The sequence below is a fragment of the Rhinatrema bivittatum genome, chromosome 1, assembly GCF_901001135.1.
Source record: "Rhinatrema bivittatum chromosome 1, aRhiBiv1.1, whole genome shotgun sequence".
Taxonomy (NCBI): Eukaryota; Metazoa; Chordata; class Amphibia; order Gymnophiona; family Rhinatrematidae; genus Rhinatrema; species Rhinatrema bivittatum.
The window spans coordinates 412231765-412253368 of record NC_042615.1 but is presented as its reverse complement, the minus strand read 5'-3'; the positions used below and the strand labels follow the sequence as shown (position 1 = coordinate 412253368).

The 21604-nt window shown below is 43.4% G+C and overlaps 1 protein-coding gene across 1 annotated transcript in view; it reads right to left on the bottom strand.

The window, feature by feature from the left end:
* Positions 1 to 16903, bottom strand: part of LOC115092073 (sialic acid synthase-like) — a 221561-nt gene extending 204658 nt beyond the window's left edge. The window contains exon 1 of the mRNA XM_029602571.1: positions 16605 to 16903. Within this exon, the coding sequence (XP_029458431.1) occupies positions 16605 to 16736 (132 nt within the window). The 5' untranslated portion in view covers positions 16737 to 16903. The remainder of the gene's footprint in view (positions 1 to 16604) is intronic.
* Between the last annotated feature and the right edge of the window lie 4701 nt (positions 16904 to 21604).

Genomic DNA, 21604 nt, shown 5'->3' with positions numbered 1-21604 from the left:
GTAAATCTTTCCAGATCATTTATTAATATATTGAAAAGTAAGGGTCCCAATACAGATCCCTGAGGCACTCCACTGCCCACTCCCTTCCACTGAGAAAATTGTCCATTTAATCCTACTCCGTTTCCTGTCTTTTAGCCAGTTTGTAATCCACAAAAGGACATCGCCACCTATCCCATGACTTTTTATTTTTCCTAGAAGCCTCTCATGAGGAACTTTGTCAAATGCCTTCTGAAAATCCAAATATACTACATCTACCAGTTCACCTTTATCTACATATTTATTAACGCCTTCAAAAAAGTGAAGATTTGTGAGGCAAGACCTGCCTTGGGTAAAGCCATGATGACTTTGTTCCATTAAACCATGTCTTTCCATATGTTTTATGATTTTGATATTTATAACACTTTCCACTATTTTTCCTGGCACTGAAGTCAGGCTAACTGGTCTGTAGTTTCCCGGATCGCCCCGGAGCCCTTTTTAAATATTGGGATTAAATTAGCCACCCTCCAGTCTTCAGGTACAATGGATGATTTTAATGACAGGTTACAAATTTTTACTAGTAGGTCTGAAATTTCATTTTTGAGATCCTTCAGAACCCTGGGGTGTATACCATCCAGTCCAGGTGATTTACTACTCTTCAGTTTGTCAATCAGGCCTACCACATCTTCTAGGTTCACCGTGATTTGGTTCAGTCCATCTGAATCATCACCCATGAAAACCTTCTCTGATACGGGTATCTCCCCAACATCCTCTTCAGTAACACTGAAGCAAAAAAATAATTTAATCTTTCCACGCTGGCCTTATCTTCTCTAGTTACCCCTTTAACCCCTCGATCATCTAACGGTCCAACTGACTCCCTCACAGGCTTTCTGCTTCAGATATATTTAAAAAGGTTTTTCCTGTGAGTTTTTGCCTCTACGGCCAACTTCTTTTCAAATTCTCTTAGCCTGTCTTATCAATGTCTTACATTTAACTTGCCAACACTTATGCATTATCCTATTTTCTTCTGTTGGATCCTTCTTCCAATTTGGAATGAAGATCTTTTTGCTAAAATAGTTTTTTTCACCTCCCCTTTTAACCATGCCGGTGATAGTTTTGCCTTCTTTCCACCTTTCTTAATGTGTAGAATACATGTGGACTGTGCTTCTAGGATGATTTGGGGTTTTTGTGTTTGGTTTTTTTTTTTACAATGACCACCCCTCTTGCACACTTTTTACTTTTGTAGCTACTCCTTTCAGTTTTTTCCTAAATATTTTTCTCATTTTTTCAAAGTTTCTCTTTTGAACGTTTAGCACAAGAGCCATGGATTTGCTTACTGTCCCCCATCCAGTCATTAATTCAAATTTTTTCGAAACTTTTTGACAGATGTTGCACCATTTCTTTTACAAGCCTTCAATACTGCTGAGATAGTGGAGTCAACACTGGTGACATGGCAAATGCTAATATTTTAATTGAAAAAAAAAAAAAAAAAAAGAGACACTTCAGACTGCAGTTCCTATCATCTTATCTCTCTCCTGAACGCTGACATTAAAATTCTGGCTAAGGTGCTGCACATGAGAGTAGAAGTGATACACCTGACTTAAGACAGAGTTATCAAATGGGATTTGTTAAAGGTTGAATGTCCATTTCTAATATCAGAAGACTGCTCAATATCATACGCTTGATTAAATGAAGAGGTATCCCTAGTCAGATAGTATCTTTAGATGCTAAGAAGGCAATTGTTCAGCTTTCTTGGCCCTTCCTCTTTGAAGTATTGGATTACCATGTCAGTTTACCAGACAGCTGCAACCCAAGTTATAACCCTATGAATGAAAGACTTAGTGGGCACACCTTATAATTAATGGCTCTCTTTCTCTCTTCGTTAGTATAGCCTGTGGGACCAGGTAGGATTGCCCCCTTTCCCCATTACTTTTTGACCTGTCCATTGAACCCCTGGCAGCAACTATTAGACTATATCCAGGAATCAAAGGAATCCAACTTGGGGGAGGGGGGAAGGGAAGATAGAATCACAGAATCTCTTTATAGCATATGATATCCTGGTTTATTTAACAACTCCAAGTTGTCTAGCCTGGCTTTCTTGAATCTTTTATCTGTTTACGGTGTTCCGGCAGGGTATAACGTTAACCCGGACAAATCTGAATTGTTTACTATTGGTGCTATTTTAAGGGTTGTGAAAGAGGGATTTAAATATCTCGATATTTTTATTAAAAGAGACTTTAAATATTTATTCACGAAGAACTACAGCATGTTGCTTAGTAGAATAAAGCAAGATTTGTTGGCTTGAAAAGATCTGGTTATTTCCTAGGTGAGCAGAATTAATTTATTAAAAATGAACATGCTACCAAACTATTTCAGTATGATCCATGTCCTGCCCTGGCTAGAGTATTTGAGGATCGACACAGCTCGATAACTAAATTTCTCAAAACAGACAGGTTAGAATAAAATTAAAATCATTTTGGTTAGGCGAGAGATAGGGAGGCCTGGCCTTGCCTAATTTGCGTATTTATTTCTAGGCAGCAAGAATGATTTGTTTAAAAGTTTTATTTAGTAATCAGGATGTTTCTTGGCTCCCACTGGAAAGACAGAAAATTTGGTAGTACTTCTTTTTTACCTTCTAATTTTCCTGTCAGCTGAAAGATGAGCAGAGCAAGTTCTATTCTTGCACATACCCTGCAGATTTGGAGGTAGGTTCCCAGATGTTTAGGAAGAAAGTATGCGATTCTGTCACTCACTGCTCGCATATATGATAATCCTAATATTCTGAGACATACTTTTCCCCTCTGGAAGGATAGTGGGTTCCAGACTTTTCATATGGTTAGTCAGGATTTTGATTTAAATCCAAGTTCTCATGCTCAGTATTTAAGCTATGACGTGTTATGGGGTCACCTTAACTTGACTAAAACCTCTTGAGACCTTTGAATGGTATGGAGAATTATCTGAGCAATCTGGATGCTTATACCAAGAGTATTGCAGCCATATACCAAGGTATACTCAATGGCAAATTTGGACAAGTAATGCCATGGTCTTTAAATCGATAAATGGAATTAAGTCCTGGGTACTGCTTTAGATTCTAAGGTGTGACATATGGATTTCAGCACATCCATCTGTAACAGATGGGTTGAGTTTATGGACAAGTTGTTACAGTCAAGTATACCATACCCCAGTTATTTTTCTCAAATGTTTTCCTGACTCAAATCCTACTAGCTGGAGGTGTTGTGGCAAGACAGGTATGTACACACACATGGTGGCACTACCAGGGTGTTCCCCAGCTGTGGCTCACATAATGCAGGAAACTGGAGACATCTTGGGAGTTTTTGTATATATTATGCCATTATTAGGGCTCCTGGGTAGATAGGGACTAGAGAGCCATCCTTCGAATTTTAGAACATTAGTTAGTCAGCTTCTAATGGTCAGGTTTCCTTTTGCTACTTTCAGGGCTGGTGCGAGGTTGTTAGGCACCCTAGACAAACCTTCAGGCTCGAGCACCCACTCCCGCCCTTCTCAAACAATTAAGTTATGCATTTCTAACAGATTGTACATGAAAAAGGACAAAGTGCATTCTTTTTTGGTAAATTGTTACTTATAACAACATATTATATTTACATGCACTAATCTGGTACCAACCTAAAAACCCTGTAAAAAATACACTTTGAACCCATATTGTAACATGTTGGATGTGGATTTGGCCCTCACAAAACCAATACAATAAGAAATTACTACTTATCTGATAATTTCCTTTTCTTTAGTATAGACAGATGGATCCAGAACAAGTGGGTTATGCACCTCTACCAGCAGATGGAGACAGACCAAAGCCGACATCAGAGTATATATATTCTCCTACAGTGACATCAGCACATCACTGTTCTCTGCAAAAGCCAACTGTGGACAGATTACAAAACTTTATTAATAACAGATAACCATTCCAGCACTCAGCCAACAGGAAACACTGAGCTCAGACAAAGAATGAACACTAATTTAGGGACTGGATTAACAGTAACCAGTAGACCCTGGAAACACGCAGCCATGCAGGATAACAATACCACAACCCAAAGGCAGCCAAGGGCAGGAAGGTGGATCCACCTGTCTATACTAAAGAAAAGGAAATTATCAGGTAAGTAGTAATTTCTCACTTCTTAGCATTTAGCCAGGTGGAACCGGAACAAGTGGGATGTACCAAAGCTCCTCCCGAACAGGGGAGGAGGCTGTCCATGGTCGAGTCAATACCACTCATGCAAAGGCTGCATCCTCTCGGACCTGCACATCCAGACAATAACTGAAAAAGGTGTGTAAGGAGAACCACACTGCAGCTCGGCAAATGTCGACGGGAGACAACAATTTAACTTCCACCCATGACACTGCCTGAGCCCTAGTGGAATGAGCCCTAACCTGACTAGGGAATAGCTGCTCAGCATCTACATTCGCAACTGTGACTACCTCCTTAATCCAGCAAGCTATTCTAGCCTGTGAAGTCAGCTTGCCCTGCTTACTTCCACCGTGGAGGACAAATCTCTTCCTGAGATGTTTAGAAACCTCCAGATACAAAGAAGGAACAGTATGCAGCTGTATCGCCCCCAGAGTCAGGAGAAGACAAGGCTCCCGGCAAGACAAGGCCTCTTTCTCGAATACTCTACATGCAGAACAAATTGCCACAAGAAACACTGTTTTCAAGGTCAATAATTGCAAGGAAAAGTTCTGCATCAGTCAAAAAGTAGGGCCCACTAAGAAATACAAAACCAGATTAAGACTTCACAAGGGCACGACAAAGGAGAATGAAGATGTTCACTCCTTTCAAGAAACGGGCCACATCTGGATGAGCCAACAAGGGTTCACCATTCACCTGACCCCTGAAACAGGCAAGAGCCGCTACCTATATCTTTAAAGAATTAAGGGCCAACCCTTTATTCAATCCAGCCTGCAAAAATTCCAAAATGAGCAGGATCTTAAGCGAACGAGAAACAAAATCAATCTTCACACCAAGCCTCACTCGCCAAACATGTACATAGACTTTCCTGCTCACAGCAGAGTGACAATCACCCATGACATTGCTTCAGCAAATTAGCCCTCTCAAGGGCCATACCATAAGACAAAATCGAGTCATATCTTCGTGAAGAACAGGCCCCTGCCGTAGCAGATCCCTGTGCAGCGGAAGCCAGAGGGGGGGTGTCTACAGGAGCCTTCGCAGATCTACATATCATGGTCTCCTGGGACAATCTGCTGCTACCAGAAGTCCCATCCCCCTGTGACCCTCAATCTTCTGGGTCACTCTACCAACATAGGCCTCGGGGGAAAGCAAACAGCAGCGCTTCCTCCAGCCACTCCAGCTCAAGAGCATCGATTCCCAAGGACTTTGGATCTCTCCTGCGATTGAAAAAAACAAACAAAAAAAAAAAAACCGAGGAACCTTTGCAGCTCAAGATGTCGCTACTAGGTCCAGAAACAGAATGCCCCAGCAATCCTCTATCATTTGACAATTCCTATGCTCCTGGATCCAAACTCGGCCTGCTGAGAAAGTCTGCTCATACATTGTCTTTTCCTGCAATGTGAAAGGCTGAGATCTCCTGAAAATGCACTTCCGTCCATTCCATAAGTTGGGCTATTTCCTGCGATACCTGCTGGCTCTTGGTTTCTTCCTGCCTTCTGATGCAAGCCACTGTCTTTGCATTGTCCAACATTATTTGGACTGCTCGACTCTGCAATCTGTTGCCAAACCGCAAGCATGCCAACTGGACCACATGGGCTTCCAGCCAATTGATATTCCAGAAAGACTCTTCTGGACTCCAGCACCCTTGTGCTGTCAGCTCCTGACAGTGAGCCACTCAACCCTAGAGATCTCTCATGAGTACCAGCCAGTCTGGTGAGTTTAGGGAAACCTCCTCTCTCAGATGATCCGCCTTTACCCACCACTGCAGGTGAGGCCAAATCAAATAGTCCTGAAACTGTGGACTCCAATGAGACAGCAGGATGCGCTGAAGATGACGCATATGCACCCTCGCCCAAGGCCCACTTCCAGGGTCACCATCAATCCGAGCACCTGTAGATAGGACCACACTGTCGGGCATATTGACTTCATCAATAGATGCATCTGTGCTATCGAATACCCTGCCCTGCTTCATGTCAAACCAAACATCGAGATACTCTAGCAACTAAGAAGGCCGAAGACTGCTCTTGACCAGGTGTACCATCCAACCAAGCTCCTGAAACAAGGAGATCACCTTGTGCGACACCAGGAGGCTCTCTTCCAGAGTCTTGGCCCGAATCAGCCAGTCGAAGCACGGGCGTACCAGAATCCCATCCTCTCTCAAATCTGCCACCACCATCACCATAACCTTGGAAAAATTTCTGAGCACGGTGGCCAGACCAAAAGGCAGCGCTTGAAACTGATATCATCATCCCAAAACTGTGAATCGCAAAAAACATCTATGCTCTAGCCAGATGGGAATATGCAGGTATGCCTTGGACAGATCCAAGGTCGTAAAACTCCTCTGACTGCATTGCCATTATCACCGAGCGCAAGGTTTCCATGCAAAAATGAGTTACCCGCAAATTAAAGTTGACCCCTTTGAGATCCAGGATGGGATGAAAAGAGCCTTCCTTCTTGGGTACAATGAAATAAATGGAATATCAGCCCGTATTTTCTTAAGACGTGGGCACTGGAACCACAGCCCTTACACACTGAGGAGCCTCGACAATGGACACTCCACTGCCTGCCTCTTCTGCAGAGAGTGGCAGGTAGACACTATGAACACATCCCAAAGAACACTGCGAAATTCCAGCGCATATCCTTCTCCTATCACCTCCAGGACCCACGGGTCTGACGTGATTTCGATCCACTTCTGATAAAAGAGAGAGAGGTGACCCCCTATCTCCTGTCCCGGGGGCGGGTCAGCACACTTTCATTGGGAGGCTCGGGCAGTTGACAGACAGCCTGAGCGCCCCATCTGGGCTGAAAAGACTGAGACCTACCAAAAGGTTGAGTCCTCTGAAAGACCACTTCTCTGGAGGGTCTAAAACGCTTGGATCCCCTAGCACAACCTCTCAGGCTAAAGGAGCGCAGCATCTGCTTCTTATCCTCCGGTAACCAAGGATCCAGGAACTTACCCCACTTATTGGCCATTTTATCCAACTTGCTCCCAAACAAGAGCGAGCCTTTAAAGGGTAACTTCTTAAGGTTAGACTTGGAGGTGGCATCAGCCGACCAATTTCTCAGCCAGATTCATCGACCTCCTGAAAGAGAAGTAAACAGGAGCGAGCCACCAGAGAACAACAAGAAGCTATCTGCAAAGTCATTGCCACTGCTTCAAATGCTTGCTTAAGGATGGCTTCAATCCTCCTGTCATGCACATCCTTCAAGGCCACTCCTCCCTCTACTGGGATAGTCTGCTTGGTGACGGCACACACAAACGCATCCACTTTCGGAAAATAAAATTGCCCTCTCACAGCTGGATCCAGGGGGGACAGGCCTTCCAAGACTTGTCCCTCTTTGAAATTAGCTTCTTTCTTTGGCTCAGACATGGATTCAGCCCCAGGGACTCCCAGCATCTTTAATGTCTGGAAAATCAGAGCCGGTAACATCTCTATGAAAGAACTGCAACATAGTCCTAATACGGTTCCAATCCCGGAAGAATTTCCCCCTCCTCCAGGGAGTAAGGATCGGCTTCATCATCCGTACCATCCGGGTACCTATCAGGAAGGCTAGCCGCCAATCTAGGTGTAATTAGATGTTTAACCACAAGCACCGGGCATGCGAGAGGTCACCACCTGTGACTCTGACCTGGCAAGATTGGTCAGGGCACAGGACTGCGCCTGAAGAAAGGTCTGCAATCCTTGAAAAAAAAATTCCACCCAAGAAAAGGCAGAAGGATCCATGCCAAAACGAAGAGGCACCTGTCCTGTGCCCACTGAATTACCTTCTCCCACAGACGAACCAGGGGGAAGGTAGTTCAGTGGAGTTCAGTTAGGGGAGTTCCAAAGTTAGGCGCCCTTCTGATATGTCTTTATCCAAGACCGCATCAGACTGGGAAGAACCGGGCTTAGTAAAATCAGACAAAGTCAATTCTCACTGAGCCTCAAAGCAGCGCTGGCACAAGTTAGAGGGAATGCCAGGCTGAGATACCCAAATATGACAAGCAGCACAAAGGGTAAGGCGCTTAGGTTTCTTAGCTATAGGCACCATCAGTTTTGTCAGTATGCTATAACAGGCGACTAAAAGAAGTGCAACTAGCTGTATTCTCGCTGCAAAAAAAAAAAAAAGCATCCAAAAATTAGGCTTTCAAAATGTAAGCGTACAACCTTGTGCCTCAATAAGTATCCTCAATGCCGCTCAGATTGTGCATATAGGTAAGCGCGAACCTCAGACGCCGCTACCAACTGGACACTCAAGCCTGTACCCAACTAAGCATCCAAAAACTGGGTGCACTCACATGAATCGACTGTTCTGAAGAGTGCAGCCTATTGCACAGGAAAGTGCGTGAAAATGCCTCCATGGCCTACCACGCAGCACACAGAGATAAGCCTAAGAGCAGGGCCTAGCCCAAAAAGGTTGCTCAACCTGCCAGACTGCCCAAGTTCCCTCAACTCCCTTAGATGCGGAAACAAACGTCAGATCAACGTGCCGAGCACGGAGACCGGAGAAAAGAGGAATCCCTACAAAAAAACCCTCCTTCTCTGTTCCTTTTTGTTTTAACCTGAGTTCAATCCTCCTGGCTGAGAACAGAATCGGTCTCCTGCTGTGGGGAGAGAGGGCATATACCGCCTTTGCCACGCTTAGCTTCCTGCGACTGCTTGCCTTTCAGCTGTCTTTTACAGCCAAGTCCATGCCGGCTGAAAACCAGCTACCACACCAAGGCACTCATCTGAGGAAAAATCCAATATATAATCACCTCAGGAATTCTCAACTGAGGGAGGGACCATATGGTATCACCACAAGAGAGAAGGGCAAATTAATTTTCTCTCTTCTTTTCTCCTTCTGAAAATGTTAAGCAATCCCAGTAGGGAGATGCACATCCACCATTTACTAGAGACGGAGAATACTGGCAGGCTGTCACTGCAGAGGTACATATATTGTGTTTGTCAGCTTTGCTTCATCTCCATCTGCTGCTAGATGTGTATAACCCACCTTTTATGGATCCACCTGTCTAAAGGCTAAGCAATTATAATATAGTAAACCTCCCATACCAAAACAGTACTAACTTCAAGCACTCAAACATAACAACCCTACCTATGAAAAGGCATAACCGCAAATATTACACCAGGACCTAAAACACCAAGACAGCTCCTATTAGGGAAACAGAACAAGCCATGCAGTTTATACAAAAACTACACATTAGCAGAATACCTTGCCTCAGTCACAAATGCAGAACACAGGCAAACCCTAATTAAAATAAGAAGACAGACCATAAAGTCTAAATAAAGACATAAAGACAAACTGAACTAGAAATCACAACAGGCCAGACTCTGTTTGCAGTGCAACAATGGAAAAAGAAACAAAAAAAAATCAAAAAAATAAACCACACTAATAAAAAGAATATACATGTCAACAAAGCTGATGAATAGAGCATTCAATAATTAAAAGCATAAAAATGTTAAACACTAACAACCTATTTCAAAACAGACATATCAAATAGCACCCAATAAAACTAATAAGGATTTTGAAAAAAAAAGACAAAAAAAAATCTGCTCTTCATACCTGGGAAACTATTGATTTCCAACTGCCCTGAGATTGTCATGGTTTATTGTGTTTTGTGGTGGTGAGGGGGCCTGGCAGGTTTTGCACACAAATTCTCTCACTCACACAGGCTCTCTCATATATACACACACACACACATAAATATGCTCTCAAACACACAGTCTCAAACTGGCTCTCAGACATGCTCTCATTATACACATACTCAAACACACAGTTAAATGCACACACATACACTCTGTTACATTCAGACACACGCTCTGAATCACACACACACAATTTCACTCACTAACATAGGAAAGCAGCAAAGGCAGCCTCCCCCTTCAGCCTCAATGGCCCACAGCACTCTTTTTTGGGGGTCGCGGAGGCCAACAGTCCTCTTTCTCCAGTTCCTATCCGTGTGCAGCTCCAATGCTTCCTTTGGTCTTCACAGTGGAGGGGAGGGAAGGTGCAGAAATGCTGCTCCTCCTCCTGACTGCTCATGACTCTGCTTCTTCTCTTCAACATGGGGTAGCTCAATTTCTCTTCATCTGATCGCACTGTGGACCAGCTCCTAGGCCTCCTGCTCCTCACCACCGCCAGCTGATACTGCAATGTGTTATACTCCAGCTCTTAAGGCAGATGGTATTTGCTCTATCCCGTGTGGGTCTATTACATTACTTGCTCTTCTGGCCCCATCGCAGGTGATAAGAAGGAAATGCTGTCCGCATACCGCCCCCAGAACGGTGGCAGTAAGTGCCCTAGTCCACCTAGTGCTTCCACAGGCCCTAGCCACATTTTGGAAATATAACTATATAGACTACTGGTGAGTCCAGGTTTGTGATGTAGTGGACACTGAAAGACTGCAGTATGATTTGAAAAGCAAACATTTTCAATATGATAGAATATGGGGTCCTTATCTTACGTTTTATGGTCTGACATAAAATTGCGTTTATTTCAATTATGCAAAATTCCGGTTATGTCTTCTTGGTCTAATTCTTTATCATTTTTTTCGTCTCTCACTTTGTAGATGTCACATTTGAGTGCCTTTGGAATGTACTATTCCTGTTGCATGCCAAAAAATTTAAGCTATTAAAAAAAAACCTATCAAAACATCGTAATAGCTTATTTGATGTTCATGTTAGTAACAATTGCAAGTACTAAAAATATAAATAAACCTATTATTCATTATTATTAGTATTCTCTAGTCCATTGGTCCCCAACCCTGTCCTGGGGGCCCACCAGCCAGTCGGGTTTTCAGGATATCCACAATGAGATATGCATGAGAAAAAATTTGCATGTTATGGCGGCAGTGCATGCAAATTTTCTCTCATGCATATTCATTGTGGATATCTTGAAAACCCAACTGGCTGGTGGGCCCCCAGGACAGGGTTGGGGACCACTGCTCTGGTCCAATTAATAATATATAAACTGGAGGAAGTATCAGAATATCATTTTACTCTATATTCATATCTTTAAACATTTATCTTTATCACTAAAAATGTATTATTATTCATTACCAAGGTTAGACGAAATTCAACACTACCAGTTGGTGTGAAACTAATTTCAATGTACCAATAATACATACATGGATACAGGGCCTGTGGAAGCACTAAGCAGCCGTCCAGCGCCCCACAGGTTTGAAAGTGGCAGCCTTGTGCTTTCACCATCCCTATTCAAATGCAGAAACAAAACTGGTGGCCAGATCACAATTGGGCATCCTTTCTCCCATCTAAATGGGCCAGAAGAGGAAGTGAGAAGGCCCATGCAGGCAGGTCAAAGGAAGCCCAATTGTACCACTGGAAAGAGCAAGAGACATTGGCCCCACAGGCAGCAAAGCACTATCTGCTTTGCTCACATGGCTCAGTGGCTCCGGAGCAGTATCAGATATTGGCAAGCCTGTACTGCCTGAGAGAAGCAGGAACCACGACCGAGTCTGCACGATCTTACGGAGGAGAAGAAACAGTTGCCAGGTATGCACGGTGGAAGAGAGTAGAACAGCAACAATGGTCGGGCTCGCACAGCCTTACAGAGGGGGAAGGAATAGTGGCTGTGCCTGAATGGTCAAAAAGAATAGCAGGTGCAGCTGTAGAAGACAGAGCAGCATCCACCCTACAAAAGGAAGAGAGAGGAAATATACCAATGCCACAGGGCCCAAGAAGGAAGCTGGTGATGACTGCACTTCCTGAGGGAGAGAGAGAATGAAAATATTGTGTGTGTGAGAGAGAAAGGCTGTGAGAGACAGTGTTTGTTTGTGTGTGTCTGTATGTATATGTGTGAGAGCATGTGGGAGAAAGTGCATGTTTGAGAGTGCTTATGTGTATAAGAGATCAAGTGTGTGTGTGAGAACAAAAGAGTACGTGATTGTGTATGTGAGAGATCATGTAGAAGACAGATCGTGTGTGTGTAAGCAAGTATGTTCACATGAGCGAGGAGAAAGTTTGTACACTCCACCTCCCACTAATCAACCACACAATCTCAGGGTGACTGGAGATCAAAAATTCCCAGGTACAGAGAGCAGGGGATTTTTTTTAATCCTTATTTTAAATTATTAAATGTTTGATGTGTCTGCTGCTTTGAAATATGTTGATTGGAAGATTTTTAAAAATTTGTAGATGAGGTTTTAATTACTGGATGTTATTCTATTCGGAAGCTGTTTTGAAATCTTTATTTTTGTCAGTATGGTTTTACAATTATGATTGTATTATAATTTTTTATTTTCTAGTTTGTATTATGAGGAATCGTAATGTTTGTTTTTCCATGTTGCACTGCATACAGAGTCTGGCTTGTTGTGGTTTCTAGTTATGGTTTCTTTATTCTATATTTGTTGAGGGTCCCTCTGTGTTCTGCATGTGTAACAAAGGTGAGGTATTCTACTAGTCTACAGTTTCTGTGTAGGGATGTAAAGCAGTCTGGCTTATTCTGTTTTCCTAATAGGAGGAGTATGGCAAGGGGAAAAGTGGAAAAGAGGATTTGCATTCAGGCAACAACCAACAAGGACTCAACTCTACAGTCTGGGTAAACAAATAAGTGTGGGGGTAGCTTGCTTATTGCAGCAGTTACTACCCTAAACCAATTAAGCCTGATACTTCATTTTGAATGCATATACAGCGTTGCTGTCTGTATCAACGGAAAGGGGAAATGTGGAAAAGAGGATTTACATTCAGACAACATCCAACAAGGCATTGATCTGTGCAGTCTGGGTATATAAGCATCGGGGTAACTTGCTTGATGCGGCGGTTACTACCCTTAACCATTAAGCCTTATGATGCAACTCCAACATTACTCTCTGCGTCAACGGCAGGGTGTGGCAGGAAATTCGAATCAAACAGTTACCAACAAGGGCACTGAACTTGGTGGTCGTGAAACAGATAAGTATGGGAATATAAAGGGGCATAGGATCCCGACGCAACCCTCCTTAAATCCTCGATTTTTGCAGCTCTTTGACGCTGCGCCCTGGGGGACATCCATCCGCAGGCAGCACAAGTCGATTGGTTATGCTGGGGCCCCAGGCATAAGTAACAAGAAACATGTCTGTCTGTGACAGACATGATCTTACGCAGCTGCAAAATTTAAATCCTGGTCAAGGCATTTCTTTGAGAATTTGATGAAAAAACTGTTAGTTGTTAGTCCTAACTACTTTTCTAGGCTTGTTTTGACACTTTTGAAGTAATTAAATTTTCCTGTGAGGAAATCACTGGAGGAGACAGAGAGCTCTGCGGCTGTTAGGCTCGGACTGAGGAGACTCTTCACAGGGGAGGGGAAGGTGCCAAGCAGGCACACACTACAGCAAAATTTAAGACTTTACTTTGAGAGCTCTGCCACCTACAGGACGGGAGGGACGTCCCAGACAGCATTGCTAATTCATCCTGCTTATCTACGTAAAAACAGTGCAACCACACCTTGAATATTGTGTGAGGTTCTGGTCGCCCCATCAAAAAAAGATAGCAGAACTAGAAAAGGTGCAGAGGGTGACCAAAATGATAAAAAGGATAGAACCTCTCCCCTATAAGAAAAGACTCAAGTGGTTAGGGCTCTTCAGCCTGTTAAAGATGGCTGAGGAATAGAGGTCTATAAAATCATGTGTGGTATGAACTGGTGAACAGGCAACAGTTATTTTCCAAATAGTAATTGGACTTGGGGACTTCTCCATGAAGTTAAGTAGCACTTTTAAAACAAACCATAAGAACATACCATACTGGGTCAGAAAGTATTTTTCTCTCTCAGTATACAATTAAACTGTGGCATCTGCAGTTAACACAGCTGGACAAAAAGATTTGGACAAGTTCCTGGAGGAAAAGTCTATAAACCATTATTAACCATGTTGGGTCTTTTTCTGCAAGCAAGGATTGGATGTATTCTTTGGGATCCTACTGGGTGCTTGTGACCTGGATTGACCACTGTTGGGAGACAGAATGTTGAGCTTGATAGACCTTTGATCTGACCCACTATGGCAAGTTTTATGTTTCCTCCTCCCACTAACTCTTGCTCTTCTGCATCTCTCACTCACTTCAGGGGATGTGATCTCAGAGTGAGAAAAAAATCCCAGGAGGGGAGAGAAATAGGAGATGGAGAAGATGAAAGGAGGAAAAAAAACAGGAGCAGGGGAGAAATGAATGAGGAAAGTGGGGGGGAGGGAAGGGGCTCAGAGAGGAGGGAAGAGAAAAAGAGGAATCAGGCAAAGGAGGGAGATGCTATTCTCACACCCTTCCTCTAGACAATCCCTTTTCTCTCTCACTCACAGATACACAACACCCTCTCACTTGCTTTCACACACCCCTCATCACCTCCAATCTCCTCACTCACACATACATTCCACACCCCCTCCCTTATTCCACATACCCCAAAAATTCCCTCCCTTCCCACAACCCCTCATACATACGCAACACCACCTCAAATACCCTCAACTCACATTCTATACCCCTTCAAATCCCATTCCACACACACCTGTCCCCTCCCTCCTTCACATATATACTCCCCACCACCTTTAATATTTTCACTTATGCATGCCACACACCTCCTGATCCCCTTATTTCACACAGACCCACAGTCCCATTCCATCTACAACTCAACTTTCACCTTTATGTCCTTGATTCCCTCACTAGCACCCACATTGAAAGCTTCTCTCTCTCTCCCCTCACCTACCTGTGCCACTGCGGCCTGCTGTTACTAGATGTACATTCTCCAGCTGTTTCTTTTGCAGGTACCATATGAGCTTTATATCTTTTAAGCTATAATAAAACTGAAGACGCTGTAGCTTAGTTGGGGTTTAACTCATGAGAGGAAAGGGACATTTCCAGCCTCTGTGTCTGCAGGCCCAGCCATTTCATTTGCAGTTATTCTACTGTATAAATCTTGCTGACAGACAGCTTCATTTTCCTTTGCAGTTCGAGTATCATGCTTTCAAATGGCAGGGGCTGCCATAGAGCAGCAGTGTTTAAAGTTTGACAGGAAGAGGATACAGCAGAGGTGCATGTTGCTGTTCTCCTTTAAGGATCAAGCGCAGGTGACTGAAGTGGGATAGGATGTTGTCCTAGCCCTTGGTTTCCTATGGCAAATCTGCAGAGGAACTCCATGGAAGGGCTATTGCCCATCCCACAGTATCACAGAAGACCAGGTAACAGCTAATAGTTTTAACACAAGAATTTATATGTATCCATGTTAACCTTAACACAGGTTTTAACCCATGTTAAACATGATTTATGTGCATAAAACATGCTTAAGCATAAAACCATATTGTATGTACACAAATCACATTTTGTGCATATAAAACAAGTCTGAGAGACCCCCACCCCACCCGAGTTTAAAATTACATTCTGCCTGTGCTGAATGCACACTTTAACTCGGTTTCTGCACATTTTCCAGTCAGTGCACTTTTTAAACTCCTAATGCACTAGTTTCTTAAAGCAATGACTAAAAATATTTTAATTGAGTGCTAATTCCAGCACACAGCTTTTACCCACACATTGTATTTAGAAGGGTTTTTCTAGGGTGGAAAAAAAATGTGTGCTTATGTGCCCAATGTATGTTTATTTTGCCCATAAATCCCAGGTATAGGTTCTGGTGTTGGAATTTTAGCCTCTGCCCAAAGACTGACAAGTCCTGGAAACTTTACTCCACCTCTGACCAATAGTAAAATTTCCAGCACTAATAAAACCGGAGTTAAGCCAGAGCATCTCTCTGCATTGGGGAGCAATGGTTAATACCTTCATTTCCATGGGATTTCCATGCAAAAGCGCTAAACAGGACACTGGGCACAATTTTTATGTGCAAAACTCCTTATATCTGGAATATTTGTGCACACAACTGTGGGTAAAACTGTGTGCTCTGCTGAGCTAACCTTTTGCATCAGCCTATGAGTTAGCGCTGAAAAATCCATGGTAAGGTTAGCCCGCCTTATTATAACAACTATTTTATCCCTATATCTCTGAAAACCACCGAAGAAAATCGTACTGACTTACAGACCTGAACAAGGCACCTAGGCTCTCTTCCCTTTCCTCAGCGTCTTTTCTTGGAAAATAAATGCATAAAAAAAAACAAAAACGCAAGGTCGTCTTCTTAATCTTCGAGCTTGTGCCATCCTACCTACAAAGCTTTCATCCAAACCTTCATAAATTGCCGAATCATTCATGCAATTAATTGCTACAGATACACACATTTTGCTCTAAGAGGGAGGCTGCTAACGTGCTTAAAAAACAGCATTGCAAGTAAATTAGCAGCTAGGCGTGATCTCACCTTTACGTTCTCTTTTGGGGATGGTGGTGCTAAACTCAAGATTTATATCCAAGAGCCTTATTTTTTGTAAAACTGCCTTATCTCGCCTTCAGCAAACAAATCTACAAATCTCTTCACACCTACAGGGCCCAGTTGCTGAGAGGTTGCAGGAAAACTGAAAATAGAAAACCCCCACCCCCCCTGTTCCTATCCCTATCTTCTCTCCCCGTACCTTCACCATGCGAATCATTTTCTTGGCCAGCTCCAGGTCTCCTTGGTGATTCTGGCCAATTTCAGCGATGAGGAAGCAGGGGTGATCTCCCCCAATCCGCCGCCCTGGGCACAATTCGAACTCTGCAGCCATTTGACAGCGTTGCACGCCCACAAGAGAGTAAGAAACACAAGCAAAAAAAAATCCAATAGAACACACGAAACGCCGAACCAGTACCACCGACTGCCACAAAAACTGACGCAGACCCTCAGAAAGAACGTGTATAGATGCCGGTCACGTGATTAGCGGAAAAAGAAAACTTCTTATGACATCTCATCTACCAACCTTCCACGTATTCTGTAGGGGCGGAATGATTTGCGTTCCAAGCCTCTCATTGAAATCGCGTCCTGTTCGGTAGTGTTGTTTGTCTTAATGTTGCCATTTTAGTGCTTTAATGGCTAGATTTGGAGACTTTTGGAAGCTGATGTAAATTTTAAACTTGTGAAGATAGTGTGTTTAAGGGCTTTGCTCCCTTTTTCTTTCCTCTGATGATGTATCTTTTCCCAGGGTTGATCCTGCGGTAGGGGTTAGCGAAGAAGTAGACTTGCTGGAGAGGATTTTGAGTTTGTATGAAGGATTCAGACAAAGTTGCCAAGTTTTCCACCGACCAGGACTGGATACTCGATGAATTGTGGAGAAGGCGCGTGGTGGTTTACATTTCATTTCCATACATTTTAAAAAATGTACATAAATGTTAAATCCTGCCTGTGAACTAGCTTCCAGCCTCTCAGCAATGAATGAGATTCCATGCCACTCAGTTGCTCCCCATTTCTTAGATTCCCACGCACTAATTACAAGCTAGCTGAATATCTTACCTCAGTCACACATGCAGAACATAGAAAGACCCTCACCAAATACGGACTCAAGAAACCATAAAGTATAAATGTAACCGTCTCTTTTTCTGTCAGTAAGAAGGCCCAGACAACTGATCCGTGAAGATAGACTTTTATTGCCAGCAAGATGCAGCTAAGACAACGGCTTAGTACAACTGCATGCCACGCCCCCTCTGGAGCAAACCTTTATACACTTTACAGTTCTTATCTTTCACACATGCGTTCTGGTTTTGCTGAACAAACATTTTACAAACTGCTGAACAAGCAATAGCTAGCGTGGTCTCTAGTAGGTGTAGCTTATGATCAGACTATTGTTTCGGCATTTAATTGACGGGTTAGATATTCGCGACAGCGTTCGTATTAATACAATACAAAATATGAATCCAAAATGGAGTCACGTTCACTAAACGTTAGTGCGTAAGTACGTCATTACGTGTTATTTGCGTTGCAAATGTTAGTAAATCAAGATGGCTGTGCGTTTCACTGCAGCATGATGAGACGAGAGGCATCACAGCTGTGCAGTCTTCAGGGGTTCATGGAATCGAACTCCTTCATTCCCCCCTTTGATACTTTCAACGCCGATGGATAGTGGAAGTATCATTTGCAGCTGTTAAGTAACTGAAAAGAGAAGCAAAAATCAATACTAATAACTGTTAAGGTGGACCCTAAAATGTTACTAGGTCGTTGGTTACTTCACGGGTTTGAGACGGATGGGCCCTACTGGCGTCAACCCCCTTTGTAGCCCGGCTTTCCCTAGTAACAAAAGTGGTCCTGTCGGTGAATTAGGTGGTTTTAGAGTTTAGTATCAAAATAATCATTATCAGAATCAAAAGAGATATCATCAGAGTCAGATGCTTCAGAATCAGGGAAAGTAGAAATCGACACATACTTATTGATCATCAATAATATGAGCTGCAGCCCTGCGATCAGCATGGTTTCAATCATAGATCGTAGATTTCTGAAAATAAGAGGTAAACAAAGAGGGAACAGAATGCAAGTTAGAATAAAAAACAAAAGAGGAATGAAGATGTCCTTCAATCCGGGGATTGAAGTAAGCCAATTTGGTAGTGAGGAAGTCCAATCAAGGATACCGGTCCATGTTTGCACAGGGACATGAGCTAATCGGATCATGCGATCAGTAATCTCCTCGATAACTTTGCTCTTATCATCGATCTGCAAACAACAATTTGAGAGATTAAATTTGCCACAGACACCACCTTCTTGTGCTAGGAGGTAGTCCAAGGCTAAACGATTTTGGTAGACAGCTGTTATTATTCTGGTGTTTTGTTTGGCCAAGATATTGAGTGCCATAGCAGAGTCGTTGGTCAGGAGTTTCTTAGTACTGCTTGTAAGCGAATGATGCGATTCAACATGTATATTGGAGTTCTATATCCATAGGATCCATCTTCAGCCCATGTGGCAGGGCCGTAGTATTGTACAATTCGCTCAGGGGGCCACTCCTGATCTTTCCAATCACCAATAGAAACTTTAGGGCTTCTGCGACGTTTGTTTGGCTTCATAGGGCTATAGACAGGTATACCCAATGTTTCACCCGCTGTGATTGGTAAGAGAAAGAAACTTGGTCGTATGGTGGCTAGGAAACAGGTGCCATACCAGTTGAGCGGCAGTAATTCATATGCCCGGCGGCCACAAACGAAGTAATAGCCGTCTGGTGCAGCGAAGAGGGTGGTTGGCACTCCAGCATTAATCCACGTTTTGTTGAGGACTGCTTCAGTCCACATGGTGGTGGGCATTGTCAAATTCTCAGTTTGCCACCAGGTTTGTTTAGTTAGGTTAGCAGTAAGCACCCCCGTACATGGGGAATTACCTACAGAGGTAGTATATACTCGGGAATGTTGTCGAGATATGCAATGTCTGCCAATGACATCTGTTTGGAGAGCCCATTCATATGGGTGAGGTTTCCGTTTGTAAGTTATAGTCGTGTTCAATTGATTGAGATCGGTTTGGAAGACCTCTTTGGCCTCCCATGGCCATTGTTCTCCAGTGTGCGTTCCTCCGCAGACAAAACAATTTTTAACTTCAAGAGAGAGAGCTATATTCTCAGCCAGATTGACAAACATATTCTTTGCTTGATTGGAGAAAGTATGTTTTTTGAATTCTTCTGATGCGTGGGATATTTCATCAAAGAAGGACTGATAGCCCACTACAGTAGTCTGATGAATGATTGGTCGAGGTTTGTCTCGACGTTGGGTAATTGTTATATAGGTCATGGGGTCTTTCCCTGTTCCATCGATTCCAAAGCCCCAAGTATCTTGCCAGGGATATCCTTCACCCCGTATGGGCCATTGTATGGACATGGTATTACCAGCTACTGCAGTTAACCGGCCAATTCCATGGCAACCATGATATCCTCCTCCTGTATAGTCACATACCAGAGCCCATCCTGATAAAATTAAGTCTCCTTGACAGGGTAGCCATTGAGATGGATTGGCCACCCGATTGTAAGGACAAAGGTACTTATGGTTGTGAGCATAGGCCTGTTTCCAGGCTTTGGATCCGCAGTGGAGGGCGTTCGGGTGCTTTCCAATGGCTTCACAGGCGTCGAAGGTAATGGTGGCAGTAGATTCTCCTCCAATAAGGACTTTGGTCGAGTTGATGTAGTACAGGATGCCTTTTCCTTCCGGAACGATGGTTGAGGTATAGCTCTTTGGTAATCCGGCGGTCAGGGTGATGTTATAGTACTTGGGAGTTGTAGGTGTATGACAAATGACCTTGTCATTTTGTAGGCACCGGTGAAAAGATTGGTATCCTTGAGTAGTATTTAATGAGCACGCAGGCTGAGTTGCACATGAGTCAGGTGGCTGAGATTGGTGTATAATGGTAGAGACAATCTGGAATCCATCTAGAGTAGTGGTACGGATTAACTTGACACATTCAGTGCAGTTTTTGCTTAGAGGTAGAACAAGAGATGTAGCTGTAGAACAGGAAATCAGTAGAATAACTAGTAGTAGTCTGGTTGTCATAGCCGAAAGTTGAGGGTGAACACGTTGGACTTGAATTGTAAGTAGTTCAGTAGATTAATTCTGAAAGGAAGAAAAAATGTATATGTTAGTACTCTTTAGCAAAGTACTATAATCATCTAATCTGGACTATCTTGTTGCCTGTTTTGAGTGAATCTTAATTTGTGGTCTCCAATCCTGGAGACTTGCCAATTGGAGGCAGCAGGTTTTAGGCGAGTCCAGTGAATCCAGGAAGGACATCCAGAGACCTTTACAGCAGTAGGAGTGGTGAGTAGTACTGTGTATGGACCCTTCCAACGTGGTTTGAGGAAATCGGATTCATCCCAGTCCTTCATCCATACAGAATTTCCAACTTGGAATGGATGAATTGGGGTTAACAAAACTAACGGTTCAACGTCACATGTATAGTCCTGAATTGCAATGACTGTGTTATATAGTCCTTTGAGCTGATTACTTAGTGACAACTCCCCTTGTATCTGCAATGATTCGGGAAAAGAAGGGAGAGGTGGAGGTCTTGCATACATCATCTCATACGGTGTTAGCCCTGATCGTTTTGGACTGCATCTGAGATGTAGCAAGGCTAAGGGTAGGATGTCTGGCCATTTGGTCTTTGTTTCTTGACATAGTTTAGCTATCTGATTCTTCAGCGTTCTGTTAGCCCGTTCAACAGATCCACTGCTCTGCGGTCGCCATGCGCAGTGCAGATGCCATGTGATACCGAGGATTTTACTTAGTCTTTGGATAACATCGCTGGTGAATGCTGGTCCATTGTCTGAATTGATTTGTCTTGGTAATCCGTAGCGTGGTAAGATTTGGTGAAGGAGCAAGGACGCAACTTCTTTGGAGGTTTCAGTTCGTGTTGGTGTGGCTTCGATCCATCCGGTATAGGTGCAGACAGCCACCAGCATTGCTTTGTAGCCTTTGGACGGAGTCATGTGAGTAAAGTCAATTTGGCAAACTTGGAAAGGTGTAGTTCCTCTTAAAATATGTCCAGGTGATGGACCAGGTCCACTTCTAGGATTATTTTTGGCACATGTGACACATTGGCTGATTGCGTGTTTTGTTAGTTGGATTATTTTATTGATGTAATACGTCTTTCCCAGCAACTTTACCAGTGCATCTCGTCCGAGATGGGTTTTGTTATGTG